Genomic DNA, 22626 nt, shown 5'->3' on the forward strand with positions numbered 1-22626 from the left:
CAGTGGACTGCAGGTCAACCAGTGTACTATAGGTCGACAGTGCACACAAACATCACAATATTACACAGTAACTTTGTTATATTATAAATACATTTAGGATAAAGAGTTAAATTTCTGTACAAAATCACTTCATTTGTTAATAATAAATTACACAAATTATACAGTTTCAAAATAAAATCTCTGAGTTTGAATGGTTTAATGCAGGCTGTATAGAATATAACATATAACAATATGTCACATCATTGTTTGTGAAGACAGATTATTGAGCTACGATGAGAATTCTTACTCTGATTAATCTGACATGAAATATAATAAAACAACCTGCAGAAAACTGACTTTTAATAATAGAAAATGCAAACATCGATAAACATCAAGTTTTATTGATCTTTTTTATCTCAATTCTGAAGATTGAGACAGTTGAGGAGAGAGAGAGACAAGAGAGAGGAGAGAGGAAAGACAGTGAGAGGAGAGACAGAGGGAAGAGGAGGAACCGAGAAAGGGAGATTAAGAGGAGAGAAAGACAGAGAGGGAGAAGAGGAAAGACAGTGCAAGAGAGAGAGAGAGAGAGAGAGAGAGAGAGAGAGAGAGAGAGAGAGAGAGAGAGAGAGAGAGAGAGAGAGCCTGATTTTATACATGAACTGGAAATGTAACTTTCTCCTGGTTTGAATTGTAAGTCACACTGTTATTTGATCGGTTTGATTTCGCTGACCTGCTGCTTGTAGGTGTGTACGATCGATGATAACTAGGTGGCGCCTGTGATGATGAATACTGACTACATGACGCCGCATATGTTTCTCGTTGTTGCAGATAGGGGGAGTAAGTAGTACTGGGTGTATTCGGATAGACAGGCTGCATCGGATGGTATCCTTGATGAGTGTACATCGGTCCAAATACATGTTCTACAAATAATAAAATAAATCTTATCTATTGAACTGTTTCCCCCATTAACCCATTCAATACATGTACCCCCACGGTGCGGTGTATAATCCACTCATTCCGTGCTGTGCCTACCTCGCAGTGCCGAGTATCCATGTATTTAGGAATTACTGGCAGTTAAAATCTCTATTGAAAGATGGCAGCACATTTAGCTATAGCTGTATGCCAATAATACACCGCACTGTGGGGTAGACACGCTATAGCAGTATGCCTGTTATACACCGCACTGCGGGGTAGACACGCTAAAGCAGTATGCCTGTTATACACCGCACTGCGGGGTAGACACGCTATAGCCGTTTGCCTGTTATACACCGCACTGCGGGGTGGATAAGTAACTGCATTAATAAACCATACATAAACATCAGAACATGCTCCATGACTTACTGAACAAACACCTAGAAAACAATGAGGGTTGATTTATAAAGTGCATCGCATCCATGAGGAGCGGTGGGTCAAAAATTGGCCACTTCTCCTTACAAACATTACGCTTGAAGACAGGTTTGAAATCAAATCAGTTTTTAGCGTAGGTGCTTCATGACTGACCCTAGCATTGCAATAAAGTCAACCACTCTTGATTATCCACCAGAATTGAGACCAATGAGGAGAGAATAGTGGATAACTGAACATAGTTTTTATCGCATCGGGAATTTCTAATTTTGTCAAGAGAGAGGAGTTGGGACGCCAGATAATCGAGAGTTGAGACTATTTTACAATCTTCATCTCTCATTGAGCTGAAATATGAAATTACTGTAAATAATTCGGGATAATATAGAATAAAATACATTTTAAACAATTACAATTTATTCAACACATAGAAGAAATAATGAACTCGATGATATTCAAATGTAAAACAATCTTACAATGTTTATTTTTACGATAACGAACAGTTTTCAATTAGTAACAAAAACCGGGAAAAAAAAGGGTGAAGAGAATAAAACTGAAGTGCGTTGAATTAGACTAAAAAACGGATGGGAAGAATATTTCAGTCCGACACAGGATTTCAAAAACGGGATAAAAAAATATCTGAAAGAAGACATCTCAATAGACGGAGGTGTCGGCCGCGGAATGAAGCACATCTCAAGGGTTCAATACAAAACACATTCAATAGAAATTCTCACATCATCTCAGAAATCAAGGTGGATCCAAGGGTGGATACAGAGGTGGATGCGTGGAGTGGATCAAAACAATCGCTGATGAAGTACTAGGGGGGTCGATATCCCTTCCCTACAGACAATATGATATTCATAGCAGATAATGGAATCTGGTTGCCTGGATCAGCGCATATAAAACATTGATTTCAAATTGAGAAGTCAGTTGCTCAAACGGTGAACCATGTGATTAATAACCACGGTGATAATGAAATTCACTGGTTCACTCTATTGAGCAACTGCAGATCGTTTGAATTTCTCTGAATTGTGCGGAGTTTCGTGAAATAGTTCGGATGAAGAACTATTTAAAACATACCTCGAAAGTGTTGAGAGTAATAGGAATTGGTAACAACTGCAAACATATAGAGAACAGTGTCTATTATTCCCTATAGGTGGCGTCTCTATAGAGGGAATCCCGGACAGAGAGAGAGGTTTTGGAGGAATATCTTTATATCGCCAAGAACATTTTGAAAATATTGGAGACCTTTTATGAAGCGGTCTCTTCTCTGAACTAAATTCATTTATCATTTCTACTGAATACAGTGTTTTAGAAAGCGAGGTCCGAGACACCCTCATCCCCCTCATCCCCCCAAAACTCCTTTTCATAGGAAGGCCTATTGCGTGCTCAGATTTTAGTTGTATCCAATGACTTCCTGCACTTATCATTAAACTAATGACTTACCTTGTTGCTTAGGATAAGCGTTACCGTTAGTAACGGGTAATGTAGGTGGCGTATTAGTCGGTGCGTTGACGTCCGGAGGTCGTCGGGTGCATCTACAACAGCAGCAGATAATAGTAGCAACAAACACAACGAATACAACAATACTACCGACTGAGATAGCGATTGTTGCCGTGAATCCTAGCGACATAAACTTCGACAGGATGTTCGTATCTGAAAAATATGCAAAAAATACAATCGTTTTTTTATTTGAAGAACTTTGAAGTAAGTTTTAAATTCTTAAACGACGGCTGGGATTTATCAGCTTCACTAAAGTTTTTAAAAAATGTTCCTAATTTCCAAGGGATGTTGTTACATGCACTAAATAGAATTCCCAGTTTACATGAGAAAGATGGCATCAGATACCGGCGACATCTAGTGATCATAATTCAAACTATAAATATTCAATTGATCTCGAATAACATTTTAATCATTTTATTATAATAAAACACTCGCATATAGAGGGAGACACTAGTTCGTCACGGGTGCAGTTTATATTCGATGAATTATAGTGCGTTTCGATGGAATGTATTTTTCCATCGATAATAAACCTTGATAAACTAGAAACATACAACAAAGGCCTGAAGGCAAAGAAACCCGCAGGCGATTCAGACAAAGACTGCAACAACCCCTGAGAGCGAGGTTAAAAAGAAACAATTTAAGCACACGTGTTTTATAACGCGAATAGCATCTTCAAATTGTGAGGTGTTTAAGAAACTTGAGAACACATTTCTATCGGAGGTGGTGAATCCATCATTGAATTGGACGACGAGTAACAATACAAGACTAAGAGAAAAACTGAACAAAGAGATCTTCAGTTTATCCCTGTCTCGCTCGGTCTATCCACTCCACTTCTATTCCTGATCAACCACGATCTATTCCTGTTCTACGGGTACTATGATCTACAATGATCTATCCCTGTTCTACGGGTGCCATGATCTATAATGATCTATCCCTGTTCTACGGGTGCCATGATCTATAATGATCTATCCCTGTTCTACGGGTACCATGATCTATAATGATCTATCCCTGTTCTACGGGTACTATGATCTATAATGATCTATCCCTGTTCTACGGGTACTATGATCTATAATGATCTATCCCTGTTCTATCCATGATCTACAATGATCTATCCCTGTTCTACGGGTACCGTGATCTATAATGATCTATCCCTGTTCTATCCATGATCTACAATGAACTATCCCTGTTCCACGGGTACCATGATCTATAATGATCTATCCATGTTCTATGGGTACCATGATCTACAATGATCTATCCTAGTCTGCAGGTGCCATGATCTACAACGATCTACCCCTGATCTATGTGTACCATGATCTACAATGATCTATCACTATGCTATGGGTACGATGATCTACCACGATCTATCCCTGTTTTATGGGTATCGTAATCTACCATGATCTACAATGTTCTATCCATGTTTTTACGAGTGCTAATGATCTACCACAGTCTACCAAGAACTAGGTCAATGTTAGAAATGTGAGTACTGATCAATGAATTCAGTCAATATGAATACGAGATCGTGCGATTTAAGTTAAATAATCGTTCGTATTTTAAGTTGTTTATTTCAATGTATGAAAACTACATCAAGCAAAAATAAATCAAAAACCGCTTGAAGGAAATTGTGTGTATTTTACTGAATTTTATCAAGTTGATGATGCAATAAAAAGAGTATGTGTTTGTGTGAGATCAATATTTGAGCTTCAGGCATCCATCAGTATGTAACACATACAATACACATTAACTATATTCACTTTATTGAATAGAACATTTTTAAAATTGATCGAGGCTGGACATAAGATAGGGACAGATAGAGGATGGTCAGTCAATTGATCAGTCAGTCAACAGGTCCGTCGATCAGTTAGCTGGTCAGTCAGTTGATCAGTTAGCTGGTCAGTCAGTCGATCAGTCAGCTGGTTCGTCAGTTGATCAGTTAGCTGGTCAATCAGCTGGTTCGTCAGTCAATCAGTCAGCTGGTCAGTCAGCTGGTTCGTCAGTCGACCAGTTAGCTGGACAGTCAGTTGGTGTAGACTGGTCTGAAATCTACACGTTGACTATTTGCGATCACTTTAAACTGAACTTAACCTCGTTTCTACTGCACTACAGAAATCAATCCTTCAAAACATTCAATTCCTTGCACAAGTTGAAACGTCAGGAATTAGGATCTATAAGAACTGTACACGGCGACGACGAGATGAACTCAGTAAAAACTGCCGATGTCTGTGTCTGTATCGATAGTTTATTGACTGTATTTTCATGAGTCAACGCACACTAGAGATTGAACAGCTCAACAGTTTTAAACCACCACTGACGAGAGATCGACATTCACATTCAACCCAGTACTCATACCATTAATCCTAATCAAATTGCTTATTTCATTTTTACGCTCGGATAACGACGAGGAACCGCTCGTAATCTCCCTCCCTCCTCCCTCACTCCCTCCCTCAATTATTCCCACAGAAGATTATCTCATAATTAACGAAACATTGAACAGTTGTTATAGGGTCAGATCTACGCAGCAGCAGCAGCAGCAGCAGCAGTAGTCTGAGTGAGTGTCATATGCTGAGACACTGTATTCAACCTCACTTTACCCACCACTAATCAATGTCACTAGATTAGAACATTCATTTTTCAATAAATCTGTCAAAATAATTGGTAATAAAATCCTCGTAAATACACAATGTGTTTAATCAAAGAGAATCATCTCATTACTCAACACAAACACACCCCGATATATCTGATGGTGCGGGGGGGGGGGGATATATCTGATAGGTGCGGGGGGGATATATCTGATAGGTGCGGGGGGGATATATCTGATAGATGTGGGGGATATATCAATATGTGTCACTCTACAAATGCGAAATAGTTGAGTTAATAAAATTCTTAATCTAAAACTCCATTCTAAGGCAAGGCCAGTGACATTGATCTGAGTTTGAAAGGCCAGAAACTATAATCTGGCAGTGAAACCAAATCATAATTCATGATTTAGTAATTTTGCTCTGAGATTCAGTTACAAATTGATACGTATAAAATTACGTTCTCACAAAAGAATTCTACATCATTTCGCTACAAGTATCTGTCGTGTAATTGACTACCGATCTCTACTTCTAGTCACTACTAGTCACTACTAGTCGCTATTGGGATTTTTGTCCGCTCTCAATTAGCACCAGTAAGATTCCTGCTTTCCATGGCAACAGTTTTAATGTACGAGGGTTGCAACAGTTACTGAACAGAGAATAATGTGACAACCACGACTGAAACACGCGATCAGCGCATTCAAATAACGGCCATTAATAAAATCATCTATTGCTTTACATAAAAATTCTTTAAATTTCAGGAATATCTGTTCCTCAAAATTAACTTGAACCTGAGATGACCAAACAGCCAACTGGGATCGTGGGCGAAATTCCAATCAGCCAACAGTTAGCACGCTTGCTATCTACGTACGAGACCGTGGCTCAATCCCCGCGCCCCATCAGTCCGGGGCTCGATCCCAGCGCCCCGTCAGTCCGGGGCTCGATCCCAGCGCCCCGTCAGTCCGGGGCTCGATCCCCGCGCCCCGTCAGTCCGGGGCTCGATCCCCGCGCCCCGTCAGTCCGGGGCTCGATCCCCGCACCCCGTCAGTCCGGGGCTCGATCCCCGCGCCCCGTCCTCGATCCCCGCGCCCCGTCAGTCCGGGGCTCGATCCCCGCGCCCCGTCAGTGCACGTTTAATATAACTAATCACACACTTGAATTACTGCGTTAATGATTAAATGAGAATTAACAAAACTAAAAATAACAAAATTCAGACTTAAAGATAGTGAGAGAGACTTAATGACTTTTAACGCAGTGAAATGTTAGATAAATTACCTTTAATATTAACAGCTTCATCAGAATTATCGCCGCAATGATCAACATTATCACATTTCAAATCTTCATCAATACACCACTGATTGTCACATTTAAAATTATTGCCACATGATTTATGTTTACGGTAATCTGCAAAAAATGAATAGAAGAATACATCAAACATGTTTAAAACCCTTTCAGTGCTGACTAATTAATACCCAATAGTGCTGGAGATTATTTGAAAATATTTAAAAATTCCATCCTAGTGTCTTGAATAACGGGAATACCGCTATAGTGCGTCTACACCGCGGCGCGGTGTATCGTTAGTTGCTAGTATTTCACTATGTTTGACACGTGCTGCCATTTTTCAAGAGAGATAATTACTAATTAGATCAATACACCGCAGTGTGGTATACTAGCAAAATCTATCAGATTTATACACTGCACTGCGGTGTAGACGCACTGAAAGGGTTAAACAAACACTGACAATAGCAAATAATATTATGCAAAATTCATAATTCTATTTTGTCTAATATCAGAAAAATTATGAATCTTGATAACTAATTTTCTTAAAGCAGAGCAGCGTGGACACAGGGGTGTGGATACAGTAGTGTGGATACTGTAGAGTGGATACTGACTGACTGACTGACTCATCTCACAAATCCTCACTGAATTTCATTGATGCAGTCGGTAAAGGGAAGATCGGGAGATCAACTAAAGGAAATTGCTTACAACAGATCAATGTCAACCAGTAACACATTACAATACCGTTTACACCGAGAGATGAAACTAAAGTAGGATTTACATCAATGAAATATCATTTTTTAAATAAGTCCTAAAACTAATACAGCAATATTTACAGTAGATACAACTATAAGTAAATATTAACTTCATCTGTTACATTATTACAACAGTTTACAGGAGATACTTGAAAAATAAGAAAAGAAAGGTGGCTGCATTTGGTGTTCACTTCGGGTTGATTCACCAAACAACAAACACGCATTTATAGTTAATGATCAGATAAATTTTGAACAGGAAGCTGAAAATGTCAAATTTTCAATTCATGACCCCTAAAATTTTAATGATACCTCCGGACTGCAAGGTACTGCTAGATATTAGGGGTCCACTAGAGTGGAACACTGATAATGGATTTGATGACTCTAGTAATCTAAGAATGACAGCAGGTTGTGTAAATAGTGAATATAGTCACCGCACTCGACTAGACAATCACCAGAACTCAGTGGTCTAGCGGGTAGGCCAATGGGTCCTAGGCTCACTTCTAGGGTTAGAGTTAGGGAAAAAAATTTTCTTGAAAACTGTAGAACATCATTACTTTATACAAAATTTCATCTGTTGCATCAGAGCATAATTACATCAGAGCATGTTTCATGTCAGGTTTGATATCGGATAAAACCAGATGAAACTCGATTTACAGTAATATATTACACCTCATAAACTTAATGACAATTTTATTCATATGTTATTGCTTATGAGCTCTCACCGAGGGAGGGGAAAGGGGAGGATCTGGTCCACATGATACAGGTGATCTCACCGAGGGAGGGGAGGGGAGGGGGGATCAGGTGCAACTGATACATGTGCTGCTCACAACTAATAACAACTCATAAATAAATGAGGGATTGAAGACTTCTACAGCTAATTAAACACACAATAGATATTTCCATGACTACATCACTGTGGGTATAGTACGTGTTAATGATAGACAGAGGTGACCTGTAGAATGAGACTGGTGTAAGAGATTGCTGTAGAAAGCAGCCCGGTGTAGCAGCCCGGTGTAGCAGCCCGGTGTAGCAGCCCGGTGTAACAGCCCACTATACGAGCTAGCTGTAGGAGCCCACTATGGGAGCCCGGTGTATGAGTTAGTTGTAGGAGCTAGTTGTAGGAGTCTGGTGTAACTGCTGACAATATCATCAAACTCTCTCTCATTCATCTAATACTAAAATATCCCCTCCATTTCTCTAGAGATTCACAATCTTTTCAGTTGCTATTTGGCATTTCTCATTTGTCTGCTATTAGACTAACGGTAAACTTGAGAATGATGGCTGGTTTTAGTCTCACAGGACCCCGGAGCAGCAGTTCCCTACACAACAACGTTCTATACACATTGATATTAGTGTAAATTAATGAATTCAATGTTTAAGAAGGTGAAATGTGATACTATAGCTTCCCACGTATGGATAATTATAACTAAAACCTTGAAAGTATATTCAGTTTCTTGTTTCAGGTTTTTGTAGAAATAGCAATCTGAATCTTCTATATGTTTACATGATGTTTGAATATAGACATACATGTATTATATTTAATGTCGAGAGGAGGGAGAGGGAGCGGGGGAGAGGAGTGAGGGAGGAGGGAGAGAGAGTAGGTACTCGTAAATATCAGCTGATAATTCTATTATAATAGTTCAACTTCTATTGGTGATATTATGTGTTTTGACGTAAGATAAATAAGTTTATTATACTTGTTACAGTTAAACTTGTTTTCTCTATTTTTGAGACTAATTTATATTCTTTCGATTCAACAAACTGAGAGTAAGTCGTTATTCTAAGAAGTCATCTACATAAAGATCATTTTCCAAACTTTGGTCTCCAATTCATTTGTAGATTTTGTATTAATAACGTATAAGATGAATTATCAACTATCTTTCATCGGATGCACCAACCCGGTGAATACTGGGTGCTTAACTAATGTCACTGTTTATTTGTATCATTATTCAGTTAAATAATCAATGTTTATTTGTTATTACCTGTTGAAATGTAGAATATTTGTGGTGTTTGCTAGCGGTATTTACAGTATGAAGTCAGTGAGTGAGAGTAAGGGGAGTTGGGGGAGTTTCTGGGGAGTACGTGGGGAGTTCAGGGTAACTCAGAGGTAAAACAAGTGTAACTAACAAATTAACAGCAGTCAGCAGGTTTGAACAGTTGGTTTCTGTCATTTTTAGAATTGAGCACTGCAGAAAGCTTACCTACCACCAACTGACATAACATTTCATTATAGAGCGTTACATTTTGTTCTTAAAGCTGAACTGACTGTTTATCTGATTGCTACTAATTGTTTTCGACAAATTTGTTCCTACACAGAATTCGAGAGATGTATTCGAGTAAAAGTATTTCATATCGTTGTTTCTTGTCTCAATCCATAAAAAAAAAACAAATTATTTTCAATAACGAATTTATGTAAATGTCTAGATTATGTAGATACGAATATCATAAAATAATTGGTTGAAATATTCAATCACTTAGCAATCCTTCGATTGAAAATAATGAAATTCTGTAAAATTGACCTCTAAATCTAAACCTCCTGTTGCGTTCCGATCAGATGTGAGATCGACGGTTTCTGAGTGACACGTTGAATAGAAGGGATTGATAAAGTACATAGACATCAATGAAAGAAATGAAGTGTTTCAGTACGCCTAATGATGGCTAACAGTTGTTAGCCGAAACGTCGCTCCTCAAAAATACAATCATTCTGATATAGAATTTTTCAATTTTGACTTCGTTATTGTGGGATTTCTCTCGTCATCAATGAAAGAAGTCGTAGAGATTGATTACATCATGCTTAAAACGGAGTGAGATAGAACTTGAAACAGCAGTTCAGTTTGAATCTAGAGTTGAAATCATTTTACATGTTTTGCCTTAAGACGACAAATTCTAATCGATAACTATGGAACTCTGGTTCCGGAGTCCAGAACTGTGGAACTGTATCCGGAATGTTGAATTGGATCCAGAACTGTGGAACTGGATTCAGTAACTATGGAATGGATCCAGAAACCGTGGAACTGGATCCAGTAACTGTGGAACTGGATCCAGTAACTGTGGAACTGGATCCAGAAACTGTGGAAGTGGATCCAGAAACTGTGGAACTGTGTCCTAAGATTTCTTGATTCAGTGAGGAATAAAAGGAAGATCAAGAACTTTGAATCGTTTGAAATATAACAGTAAATCAATGAATGAGTATTAGTGCACAGTGTTTACATCATCCACTGCTACTAATGTGAGTTGTTCTAGCTACAGTTTCTAGATGTCAATCATTCACCACTGAACACCAGTTCATTCACTGATCACTCATATCAGTTCACACTTTACTCATCATTCTTATAAATCATTCAAAAAATCATTATCAAAGTCAGATCTAGTTATGACTTAATGAATATTGATGAAACTGAAATAAAACTCAGCTACCAAATAAGGGTGCTATTTGTTTATATCATGTGACCAACTCTAGACCAATAGCAGCTAGGGTTAGTAGACATGTGCTAACCCTAGGTGGGGGCAGTTAATCAATATCATGTGACCAGCTCTTGACCAATCACAGCTAGGGTTATTAGCCATGTGCTAACCCTAGGTGGGGGGGCAGTTAATCAATATCATGTGACCAGCTCTTGACCAATCACAGCTAGGGTTTAGGTGGGAGGCTATTTGTCAGGTGACCAGCTCTAGACCAATCAGGTGACCAGCTGTAGTTAATTATTCAAACATACAGTGTTGTATCATGATTGAAATTTCACAAATGTGAACTCATTTTCTCAAGAGAAATCAGTTCAATACAGTTTTGAATACAGTGAAATCTTAATGTAATAAATCTTCAGCTTTTATAATAAAATATACAAATGTGTGATATTGACTGATTGTGCAGTAGTAAACCTGTAGTCTTATAGATCACTCTTATTAGAGACAGGGAGAGAGAGAGAGAGGGGGGAGGGAGGTAGGGAGAGAGAGAGGAGAGAGAGGAGAGAGAGAGAGGAGAGAGAGAGAGGAGAGAGAGAGAGAGAGAGAGGAGAGAGAGAGAGAGGGAGAGGGAGAGAGAGAGAGGAGAGAGAGAGAGAGAGAGAGGGAGAGCGAGAAAGAGAGAGAGAGAGGGAGAGAGAGAGAGTTTGTACTGTGTTTACAACATGAGAAATGACGTAATAATATATTGAACAACGCAAGTAAATATTTCACCAATCAATAATCGAGGTGTAGACATATATATAACTATTGACACTATCAATATCATCACTATCTAGTTAGATTCACATACACAGGATGAATATAGCACTTACCGTTACTAATTGCCGTGACTATCAATTTAAAGCCTTTTCCACGTGGACCACTAGTGTCGGTCCTGAAATAATATCAATATCAAACATATCAGCAAACAATATACATCAATGATATTTCAGAATAGAAAAAATATCTTAAAAAGAATTTTCAATCAAAACGTAACGATGAGTTTCGCCGATGTGATTTTTAAGATTTTTGTTTTCAGATGCTCAAAGAAATTATAGCAAGTACAGCCATTCACCTCCCCTTAAACCTCCACCTCCTTGACCGTATAGTGTAAGGTATAGTGGGCTTTGAGTTGGTGCATCACTCAGTGTTATCCTCAGTTCGGGGGGGGGGGCTGCAACATGCAGTGAGTGCCATAGTTCAGGGGCCAGGTTTATAGACTGGTTTCAACTTAAACCTGACGGCTTGAAACTGAATTTAGTTAAAGATAATATGTCTATAAGACTGGGCTGAGACCGATGGTCTAAAGAGTTCTATCATATATTCACAGTTGCACAGGCATTGTTGTCGGTTAGCCCACTTTTTACTCCAGTCTGTTTCTGAATGCATCCTCAACCTATCAGTAAAATATCAGTAACATTGAAGTAGATACTACTGGTGACTAGCGACTTGTTGGTTGATTTTCACTTCTTCACTTCCCCCTTTACTGTTGTTAGCTGTCAAAAACAAGCTCAATAAGCATTTCTAACTACTCCACAAGTCATATCAGCAGCAGCACTTCAGCGGCAGAGAATACTGACTGCCATAAAACAGAAATTAATGCATATCTCACAGAGTGCAGCATCGACAATGTTTGCCCTGAGACCAGAGAATATAATATATACTAGTGTGATATAACAGGTTGAAGTATGTATCAGCTATCTTAACATATATACACGTCTTAAACATTACTAACAAGTTTATCATTGTAATCAGTGTAATCAGTGTAATCAGTGGCAGGTTGAAGTAGAGTTCTTCAGTTCACAGGTATAACTCAGGGAGAGAGAGAGAGAGGGAGAGAGGGAGAGAGGGAGGTAGAGATACAATAACCTGTTGACCTGAACGTCATCAAACTCGAAACGTGTTGAAAACTTTGGATTTATTTTCACAGTATCTTCATCTGTATATAAAACATATCTGAAGTGTTTGATAAATAAATCTCAACAGTTTCTAGTCTCTCCTGTTCTCTCTCTCACTCTCTCTCTCACTCTCACTCTCTCTCACTCTTACTCTCTCTCACTCTCTCTCTCTCTCTCACTCTCTCTCTCCCAACACTTTCTCAAGCTGTGCTGGAAACATGGCCAACCACTACGACCTAAGCAGGAGTGGGACCTCCCTGGAAATATCTATAGACATGACACTACAATCAACGTCAGTTTATATCTCGTGATATAGAACCAGTCAGTGGTCTACAGATTCCCCACTGAGTTCTCGATGTTGTCTATCAAGTTTTTTAGTAAGCCAGTGTTGACTAAAAAAGGAAAGGTCAGACAGAGAGAGAGACAGAGGTCATAGATTCCCATCAGTTGCTCAGCAATGGACAAAGAATCTAGTTCTTATCCTTTCAAAAAGTTCCGCAGAGAAGAACCAGGGTTCACAGTACTAGAGGTTCTATATTTCAGGGTTCTCCCAGTACTAAAGGTTCTATATTTCAGGGTTCACAGTACTAAAGGTTCTATATTTCAGGGTTCTCCCAGTACTAAGTGTTCTATGTTTCTGCACTCGGATGTTTCAGGATTTCAGCAGTTTTAACTGCGGTAGTTTTCCCTGTGAATACCAGTCAATTGTGCAATAAATAAACTTTTTCTAAACTGTTTCTGGTGAGTTTTTACTCGAAGGAAGACGAGTAATTAGTAAGATAAACTGAGTATACCGTGCACCACTACAGCTGCTGTATTCAATTGAAAAAACATCGATTCAAACATTCTGATGAAAGCCCGTTTGGTTAGCAGTCGTCTCTCCCTCACCCCCTCCCCCTCACCCCCTACCCCTGTTGCGTGCGTGGTTTCGAAATACATTCAGTTTGTTGAGTGATCAGAGGAATCTCAGAACTACCTCCTAGCCGTACACTCACATCAATTCACTCTCAAGTTCTTCTCGAGAACCAGTGACCGTTTCATAGACGAGATGTGAGACCAGTTCCATAGACCAGACGTGAGGCCAGTGATAGACTATAGTCTATGGATCATGCTTTGCCTCCCCTCCTCTCCCCCTCGGCTTCTGGTAGCTGTGAAACAGTGATATGAAATCAGTTTGTATCCAGAACATGATCACAATTTAAACCAAGTCACAGATTATCAGTGTGATCATCAGAACTCAGTGATTTTTATCAGAAATGCAAATAAAATGTCATCACCCTCAGAAGCTCTGCGTGACAGGCAGGCACACTCATGAGTCACTGAGCGAGAGGGAGGGTGAGGGAGGGTGAGGGAGGGTGAGGGGGTAATGAAGGGATTGGGGGAAGGACGGATCTAAGATCATCAGCAGTGTTATCAGCAGTGTTATTATATCCTTACTTAAAATCTAATAGATAAATTTGAAATAGATTGATTTCTAAAATAATAAATGATTATCATGTACCCTAGATGTGTATCCTGATGTGTGCCCCTACTGACGTGTACCCTGGATGTGTGCCCCCAGATATGTGCCCTGGATTGCCTATCGGATGGGTGGTTCGGGTGTTAGAGTTTCCCACACCCCACTTAGAAAATGTCCTTTCAAGTTATCTATATTCAACATTTCAAAGTACGAGTTACATTTTCAATATATGAGAATTGATCAAGCAAATTCCTGGATTCACCGTTAATAAGCTTCATCAGATCAGAGGCTGTTCAGTATCTAAACCACTACAGAATAAAGGGACCTGTGCGTCACAGCCCTATTTCACAATAATCTTTGTCACAGCACACAAACTACACTTTAATCATATTACTGCAGCTGATAGTCTGTGCGAGTTCCCTCTCTCACTGTCACTTTTACACTGAGTCACCAATTAACTTGTACGTTGTATGACATTCCTACAGACACTGGTTTTATTAGTCTATTGTACGAATCAGCAGCAACTAGAAAAACACTATCGCTGTCAGACTGTCGCTGTCTCTATCACTGTTAGACTATCGCTGTCCCTATCACTGTTAGACTGTCGCTGTCCCTATCACTGTTAGACTATCACTGTCCCTATCACTGTCAGACTGTCGCTGTCCCTATCACTGTTAGACTGTCGCTGTCCCTATCACTGTTAGACTGTCACTGTCCCTATCACTGTTAGACTGTCACTGTCCCTATCACTGTTAGACTGTCACTGTCCCTATCACTGTTAGACTGTCGCTGTCCCTATCACTGTTAGACTGTCGCTGTCCCTATCACTGTTAGACTGTCGCTGTCCCTATCACTATCAGACTGTCAGACTGTCCCTATCACTGTTAGACTGTCGCTGTCCCTACCTCTGTCAGACTGTCGCAGTCAGACTGTCCATTTACTATATCTTTAGGATGTAAAATGTTCCGTTATAGATAGATATGAATTTATCCTCTATTTTACCAGAGATATATAGGCCTATAAGTCTCAGTATCTGCTGCTGCTGACGAGGATGAGTTGAGTTGTATCTATAATAGAGAATGTAAGGTGGTAGTCAGTACCACATGTAAATGATCGATGTAGCTAGAGGCTCTTATTAGACTCATGTTAATTAGACTTTGTTAATTAGTCTTATGTTAATTAGACTATCAAATTAGTTCCGACAAGGAAGACTCACATAGAACCACTGCAGAGAAATTAGTACAGTCTAAATACGATTCACCTTTTAGATAAAGAATCAAGTGAATATTGGAAACGAAGTTTATGAAATATCGGATTTGTCTCAAAGTAGAAGAATCTAGCAGGTCTAGGGCTGAGCGAGTAGGGCATGCAGTGGTCAGCAGGTCTAGGGCTGAGCGAGTAGGGCATGCAGTGGTCAGCAGGTCTAGGGCTGAGAGAGTAGGGCATGTAGTGGTCAGCAGGTCTAGGGCTGAGCGAGTAGGGCATGTAGTGGTCAGCAGGTCTAGGGCTGAGAGAGTAGGGCATGCAGTGGTCAGCAGGTCTAGGGCTGAGAGAGTAGGGCATGTAGTGGTCAGCAGGACTTGGGCTGAGCGAGTAGGGCATGCAGTGGTCAACAGGTCTCGGGCTGAGAAAGTAGGGCATGTAGTGGTCAGCAGGTCAAGGGCTGAGAGAGTAGGGTAGGCAGTGGTCAGCAGGTCTCGGGCTGAGAGAGTAGGGCATGTAGTGGTCAGCAGGTCTCGGGCTGAGAGAGTAGGGCATGTAGTGGTCAGCAGGACTTGGGCTGAGAGAGTAGGGCAGGCAGTGGTCAGCAGGTCTAGGGCTGAGAGAGTAGGGCATGTAGTGGTCAGCAGGACTTGGGCTGAGAGAGTAGGGCATGTAGTGGTCAGCAGGACTTGGGCTGAGAGAGTAGGGCATGTAGTGGTCAGCAGGTCTAGGGCTGAGAGAGTAGGGCATGTAGTGGTCAGCAGGACTTGGGCTGAGAGAGTAGGGCAGGCAGTGGTCAGCAGGTCTAGGGCTGAGAGAGTAGGGCATGTAGTGGTCAGCAGGACTTGGGCTGAGAGAGTAGGGCATGTAGTGGTCAGCAGGACTTGGGCTGAGAGAGTAGGGCATGCAGTGGTCAACAGGTCTCGGGGCTGAGAGAGTAGGGCATGTAGTGGTCAGCAGGTCTCGGGCTGAGAGAGTAGGGCATGCAGTGGTCAGCAGGTCTAGGGCTGAGAGAGTAGGGCATGTAGTGGTCAGCAGGTTTCGTAGGGCACAGAGATATAAATCTATTAGTCACAGAGATGGACAGAAAGACAGTACAGTACAATATGTCATCAATCACAAATCATTGATCATTGTAATTATTGACCATCAATAATCATCTTTCTGTCCCCACATTCCATCTACAGAGCAGTACAGAACAGTTACACTGCTGTTCATTTCTATCTCTACAACTGTGTCTAAAGATCAGATTCAGTGACAGTTATAGAATGATGTTGGCAGTGTTTTTGAAAGGTTTCACCTATTCTCTACCCTTTCACATCTCACAGGTCTCTATTGTTCTATTCTGTAAACACCGATTATTGATAAATGCAAACGTTGATTGAATTTCAATTAAAAGCTGCTAAATTTACTATAATGAATTTTCATCGGAAAATCAATCGCGCAAATGTTTACAGTCAATTACAGCAACCGCATGAACTCATAACAAAACAAATGTGAATATTAAATATTAACTTTCAATTTATCATCAGTTACTGAGTCAATAATATCTACACAGATTTCTCTTGATTTCTCGAGCTTCGGCTGCAGCCTGAACCTCTATCATCACAGATCTATATGAACCTCTACTATCACAGATCTATATGAACCCCTAGTACCACCAGCTCTAAGATATCCCCTAGTATATAAAAGAACCCTCTAGTACCACAGATATAAAAGAACCCTCTAGTACCACAGATATAAAAGAACCCTCTAGTACCACAGATCTTAAAGAACCCCCTAGTACAACTGATCTAAAAGAACCCTCTAGTACCACAGATCTAAAAGAACCCTCTAGGACCACAGATCTAAAAGAACCCTCTAGTACCACAGATCTAAGAGGTCAGTCAATACTAATTGAGTTTTTATACTAATCATATAATGAACTTATATTATTGAACAATGAAGACAAATTGATTTGTTTGTTTAGAGATGAGAATGGCAGCAGGTCACCAGTGAACAGGACTTGACGTCTTAATGGCAGCAGGTCACCAGTGAACAGGACTTCATGTCTTAATGGCAGCAGGTCACCAGTGAACAGGGCTTGATGTCTTAATGGCAGCAGGTCACCAGTGAACAGGACTTCATGTCTAAATGTTACGTCATCGTTTTTATATATTTAGATATTTACTGTTGAATCATTGCTCGCATTCAGTAGGAGTAAATAGGAGAAATAGAGCAAACTATTATAGCATTCACGGGCTTTAAATACTGAGTGCAATTAACAATATTTGCTCATTAAAAATCACCACATGGACAGGTGAACCAACAGTGACAAGCATCGGTTTGAAGACCCCCTGATACTAAACACATGACTCTTTCATCAAAACTAATTCCACTCAATAATCTCCACTTATATATCACCGCAGTGAAAACTGATTTTTGTATAATTGTGTTGGGGGGGGGGGGGGGGTTTAAGGGGTTCACGGTACTTCTAAATTCTCTCTTTATAATCACTATACGATGAACTCATCGAGATCCTCCACATATTTGGAGATATAACAACAACAGATCACACTCAATTTCAGCATATTTATCAGACATATCAAATTTAGAAAACTACTGATGAAACACTCTTCAGTTTGTGTTGATTGACGATAAATTGAGAATCCGACACTTACTGAAAAAATAAGTCTGAAATGTTTCATGTGAGTTATGAGTTTATTTCACTGTATTCTATTCTTGAAGATGATCATCGACGAAACATTGAACGCGTAAACCTTAAACTCAAATGAAACATTTCAGACTATATTCTCTTACATTATTTTGGGATTCTATATATACCCGTATTTACAGCAGACTCCACTCGAGTTGGATCTTTTTGGAGCCGTAAAAATGTGTACGACTTGACAGTGACATCTGAGTTGGATGTTATGTATTTCATATTTCATAAAAAGTGTCACCAAAAAATATTTCAACAAACATCAGAATTGAACGGTTATCTCTGATATTTCTGATGAGGTAGAGGTAGATATATCGCATACATCCAAAAACATCCACACTTTCATCAAAGCAGCTTCACTTTTGTTTGAGATTTTGTATTATGCTTTGATCACAAGAAATGTCGGATTTTGTCAGATATTTCATCCCAAATGTATCACTTTTTTCTATATCTAATGGTGTATTTGATGCTCAGTTTCGTACACAGCCAAACAAAGCTTACAAAATACCATTGATTTCAACGCGAAGAATAACATCTCATAAAAAGAGCATTTTAATAAGAGAATCTTCTTATATAGAAATATTTCTTATTAGTTTTCGATATGAAATTTTCTCGCGATAGAAAAAAATAACGAGATCAGAAAAATAGGCAATTTTTGTAATTAATACAAGTTGTGTTTATGAGTCATCAATATCTCAAATAGGATCAACATCTCCCATCTCAATCACTCTCTCCTCTCCCTCTCCTCTCTCTCCTCCTCTCCCTCTCTATCTCCTCTCCTCTCTCTCCCCTCTCTCCTTCCTCTCTCCTCTCCCTACCTCTCTCTCCCCTCACCCTCCTCTCTCCCTTCCTCTCTCCTCCCTCTCTTCTCTCTCCTCTCTCTTTCTCACCTCTCCCCTCTCTCCTCTTATTCTCACCTCTCCCCTCCCTCTCTCCTCTATCCTCTCTCTCCTGTCCTCTCTTCTCTCCTCTCCCCCATCATTCTCCTCTCTCACACAACTCTACAGCTTGTGGTAAAATGGGTAAAATTGATGACCGTTAATGCACTGTATCAGTGACATCAAATATCAGCCCTAACGTATATATATACATAAATACACTTACCTGAACGCTACTGTTAAATACGGCCCACTAGAAAATACTGTCAATGTTTGTGGTAATTTTGTTCCACATAATCCTCTATTTCCACCAGCTTCTTTCTGTTAAAACAACAACAAAAAAACAGTTCATTTTATACTCGTTCGGGTGTGACCAGTATCAGTAAAACCAGCATCAATGAGGCCAGTCTCCGGCCCTAACCTAGATGATACCAGTCTCAGGTAGACTAGCCTAGTCTCTGTGAGGCTGGCCTCAATGAAACCAGCCTCTGTTAGATACACTGATACTTTACGATACATTACTGGTAGTATGAGATACATGACTGATACAGTAACAGTGTAAGAACAATAATCAATGGTTTAGTGCATCTCATCAGTGAAGCAATAAATTGACCCTCCGTACATCATAAACTATACAGGTATATACAAGGGCACCAGCCTGGAGCGGCGGGCAAATCAATCAGCTACATCTAGTAGTGTACCTGTTACATCAATCTATACTGGTCGCATCAGGTGCAAGACACAGTCAGTACCAGTACCAGTCAGGTACAAGACACAGTCAGTACCAGTACCAGTCAGGTGCGAGACAGTCAGTACCAGTACCAGTCAGGTACAAGACACAGTCAGTACCAGTACCAGTCAGGTACAAGACACAGTCAGTACCAGTACCAGTCAGGTGCGAGACACCAATTAATCTCAGGTACGACTGTGACTAATAACCACCTGTCTGCAACAATTCTTTACGCATCAGTGAACACTAAGCAACCTTTGAATTATGTATGATACCGATACCGGTATCGGGGTATATCAGGGGTGTATCGGGGGTGTATCAGGGGTGTGTATCAGGGGTGTGTATCAGGGGTGTGTGAGGGTGTGTATCAGGGGGTCACTCGTAGTGTGAGGTTTACTGCTACTGAGTGAATATACAATAGATGATGACATCGTCGTTCCTCTACACACAGATCTGAATCACCATTTTAACTACATGACTAAGGCACAACAAATGGAAAAAGGCCCGTGAGGCATTGCAGAAGTCTGATCAGTACTAGGCTGACAATAATGATTATAGCGGCAATAATCGCATGAATGCTCACTGACTGTGACAGACGCACATTCCTCAGCATACGGACAGCACACAGCAGCAGCAGCAGACAGCAAACGGACAGCAGTCAGACAGTATGTCTAATGTCATGTCCTGTAATGTCATGCATGTTTTACTAATAGCTGTGTTAACACTGACTACTGAACCAGAGAGGTGGTACAGACCTCCCTTGAGACCTACCTCCCTCCCTCAACCACTGAACTGGAGAGGTGGTACAGACCTCTCTTGAGACCTACCTCCCTTCCTCCACTGAACTGGAGAGGTAGCACAGACCTCTCTTGAGACCTACCTCCCTTCCTCTACTATTGAACTGGAGAGGTTGTACAGACCTCTCTTGAGACCTACCTCCCTTCCTCCACTACTGAACTGGAGAGGTAGCACAGACCTCCCTCCCTCAACTACTGAAACCAGAGAGGTGGCACAGACCTCCCTCCCTCCCTCAACTGAACCAGAGAGGTAGCACAGACCTCCCTCCCCTCCTCTACTGAACCAGAGAGGTAGCACAGACCTCCCTTGAGACAAACTATAAGCAATCAGCTTTTAACATTCCTACATAAATAATCTCTAATAAAATTGAATAATGTTGATAAAATACTCACCATTGCTGTCCCAACTTTATCAGAATCATACACATATAAGGCATCATTACACAGATTATGATAAGGCATTATATCAGGAATATCTATTTCTAGCACCTGCAACATTATTTTCCAGTTTTTATTTTCCGCTTTAAAAGTCATCGTACATTCGTTATTGTTTGTATAATATTGCGTATCCGGGCGATGCGATAATACAGTGGCGCCACCTAGGTATTTAATATCGCTGCAGTCAACCCCATCCATATAATCTGAAAATACAAAATATTTCAAAATAATCAAAATAGAATCTGATTTATAATAGACATTTACACTATTGAAATGAGAGTGCGTGAGGAGATGGAGAGAGCAGGGATGGAGGGGATGCTGGATACAGCATGGATGGAGGAGATGCTGGATGCAGCAGGGATGGAGATGCTGGATACAGCAGGGATGGATGAGATGCTGGATGCAGCAGGGATGGAGGGGATGCTGGATGCAGCATGGATGGAGGCGATGCTGGATACAGCAGTAGATGATAAGTTAATTTCTAGCTCTGAAACTGAGTGTGTTAAACTGTTATCAATTTGTCAAAATGAATATTTCAGATTGGAGTGAAACCTCAATCAGGTCTAACACCAGCCACAATCGGTCGAGTCTGTCTGGTCTGTGTTATAACACCATTAAATACACTGTTTATTTGTACTAAACACGTTTTATAACAACATCACAACATTGTACAATCAGTGCTATCTATCATATCAGTAGAACATCATCATTAATCATTCCCTCCCTCCACCTCTCCACGAGATCTGGATACAGTAGCAGGCAATAAGCAAATATCCATAAAAACTTGTCATTATGAGTTTTTGGACATACAGAAAAGAATTATCAGAAATTTTTTTTTGGTTAAACAACAATAAAAGAACCAGTCAGAAATCAATTACGCCTCTAAGCCCTGTGTACCATATACCCAAATTTAATAAACATCCCTCCTGCAATAGGCTAACTAATTTCTGGACTCAGTGACCTACCCTCCCCCTGGCAGTAGCTAGCCCTAAACACGCAGTCATATGGCTCCTGGTTATGACACCTACAGGTTCTAATTTTCTGCGTCACTCATATGGCCACAGCAAATTATTAGACAATATTTACAGTTGCAACTGCTGCATCCAGTGTAGGCCTAGACTAGAGCAGCCCTAGGGCCCAGGATAAAACTGCTGTGAGGAGGGTCAGTAGGTAGACTACATGACGACAAGAGGATACGGAAGTCTATCAGCGGAGATGCTGACACTTTTAGTGATGATACGGAGCGGAGATGCTGCTGCTGGAGTGGTGGTCGTGTGATGATGCGTTCCGAGCTCATCTCTTATCTATTCTATCCTAATTTTAAAATCATCAGTAGCACTCAGAAATTTCATAATTATCACATATTAATAAATATAATTATTACTTACATATCTGAGTTTTTTTACAAATACATTCCGATAAAAACAGCGTCAAAATCCAAATAATCCTCAGCGATTGTAAGATGAAATCATGGCCAAGCGCCATGTTTCTCCCACATACCTCCATAACGCCATCTAGTAATCATTCTAGTAACTAATTTTACTATAATTAAAGCTGAACAGACACTCATTCATAAATACTCGCGTGCCAGTGATCGCGCTTAGATGGCGCTATTAGACGGTTCTATATTTCAACGTTGAATCTGGCGG

The 22626-nt window shown here is 40.3% G+C and overlaps 1 protein-coding gene across 1 annotated transcript; it reads right to left on the reverse strand.

Moving 5' to 3' along the window:
* Nucleotides 1-195: 195 nt before the first annotated feature.
* On the reverse strand, nucleotides 196-22462 carry LOC141902267 (uncharacterized). Its single transcript, XM_074789914.1, has 8 exons — nucleotides 22366-22462; nucleotides 20933-21180; nucleotides 19239-19333; nucleotides 11707-11768; nucleotides 6672-6800; nucleotides 2767-2976; nucleotides 710-899; nucleotides 196-205 (listed from the first exon to the last, which is right to left on the reverse strand). Exons 1-8 carry the CDS (start codon nucleotides 22460-22462, stop codon nucleotides 196-198), a joined length of 1041 nt encoding a protein of 346 aa, XP_074646015.1.
* Nucleotides 22463-22626: the final 164 nt, after the last annotated feature.

The sequence above is a fragment of the Tubulanus polymorphus genome, chromosome 3, assembly GCF_964204645.1.
Source record: "Tubulanus polymorphus chromosome 3, tnTubPoly1.2, whole genome shotgun sequence".
Lineage (NCBI taxonomy): Eukaryota > Metazoa > Nemertea > Palaeonemertea > Tubulaniformes > Tubulanidae > Tubulanus > Tubulanus polymorphus.

Coding starts and splice junctions, on each gene's coding strand:
- LOC141902267 (XM_074789914.1), bottom strand. CDS start 22,462: ATGGCGCTTGGCCATGATTTCATCTTACAATCGCTGAGGATTATTTGG. Junction 2,977..6,671: donor TGAAGCTGTTAATATTAAAG/GTAATTTATCTA, acceptor CATATTTTTCAG/ATACGAACATCCTGTCGAAG. Junction 900..2,766: donor CGCTTATCCTAAGCAACAAG/GTAAGTCATTAG, acceptor TATTATTTGTAG/AACATGTATTTGGACCGATG.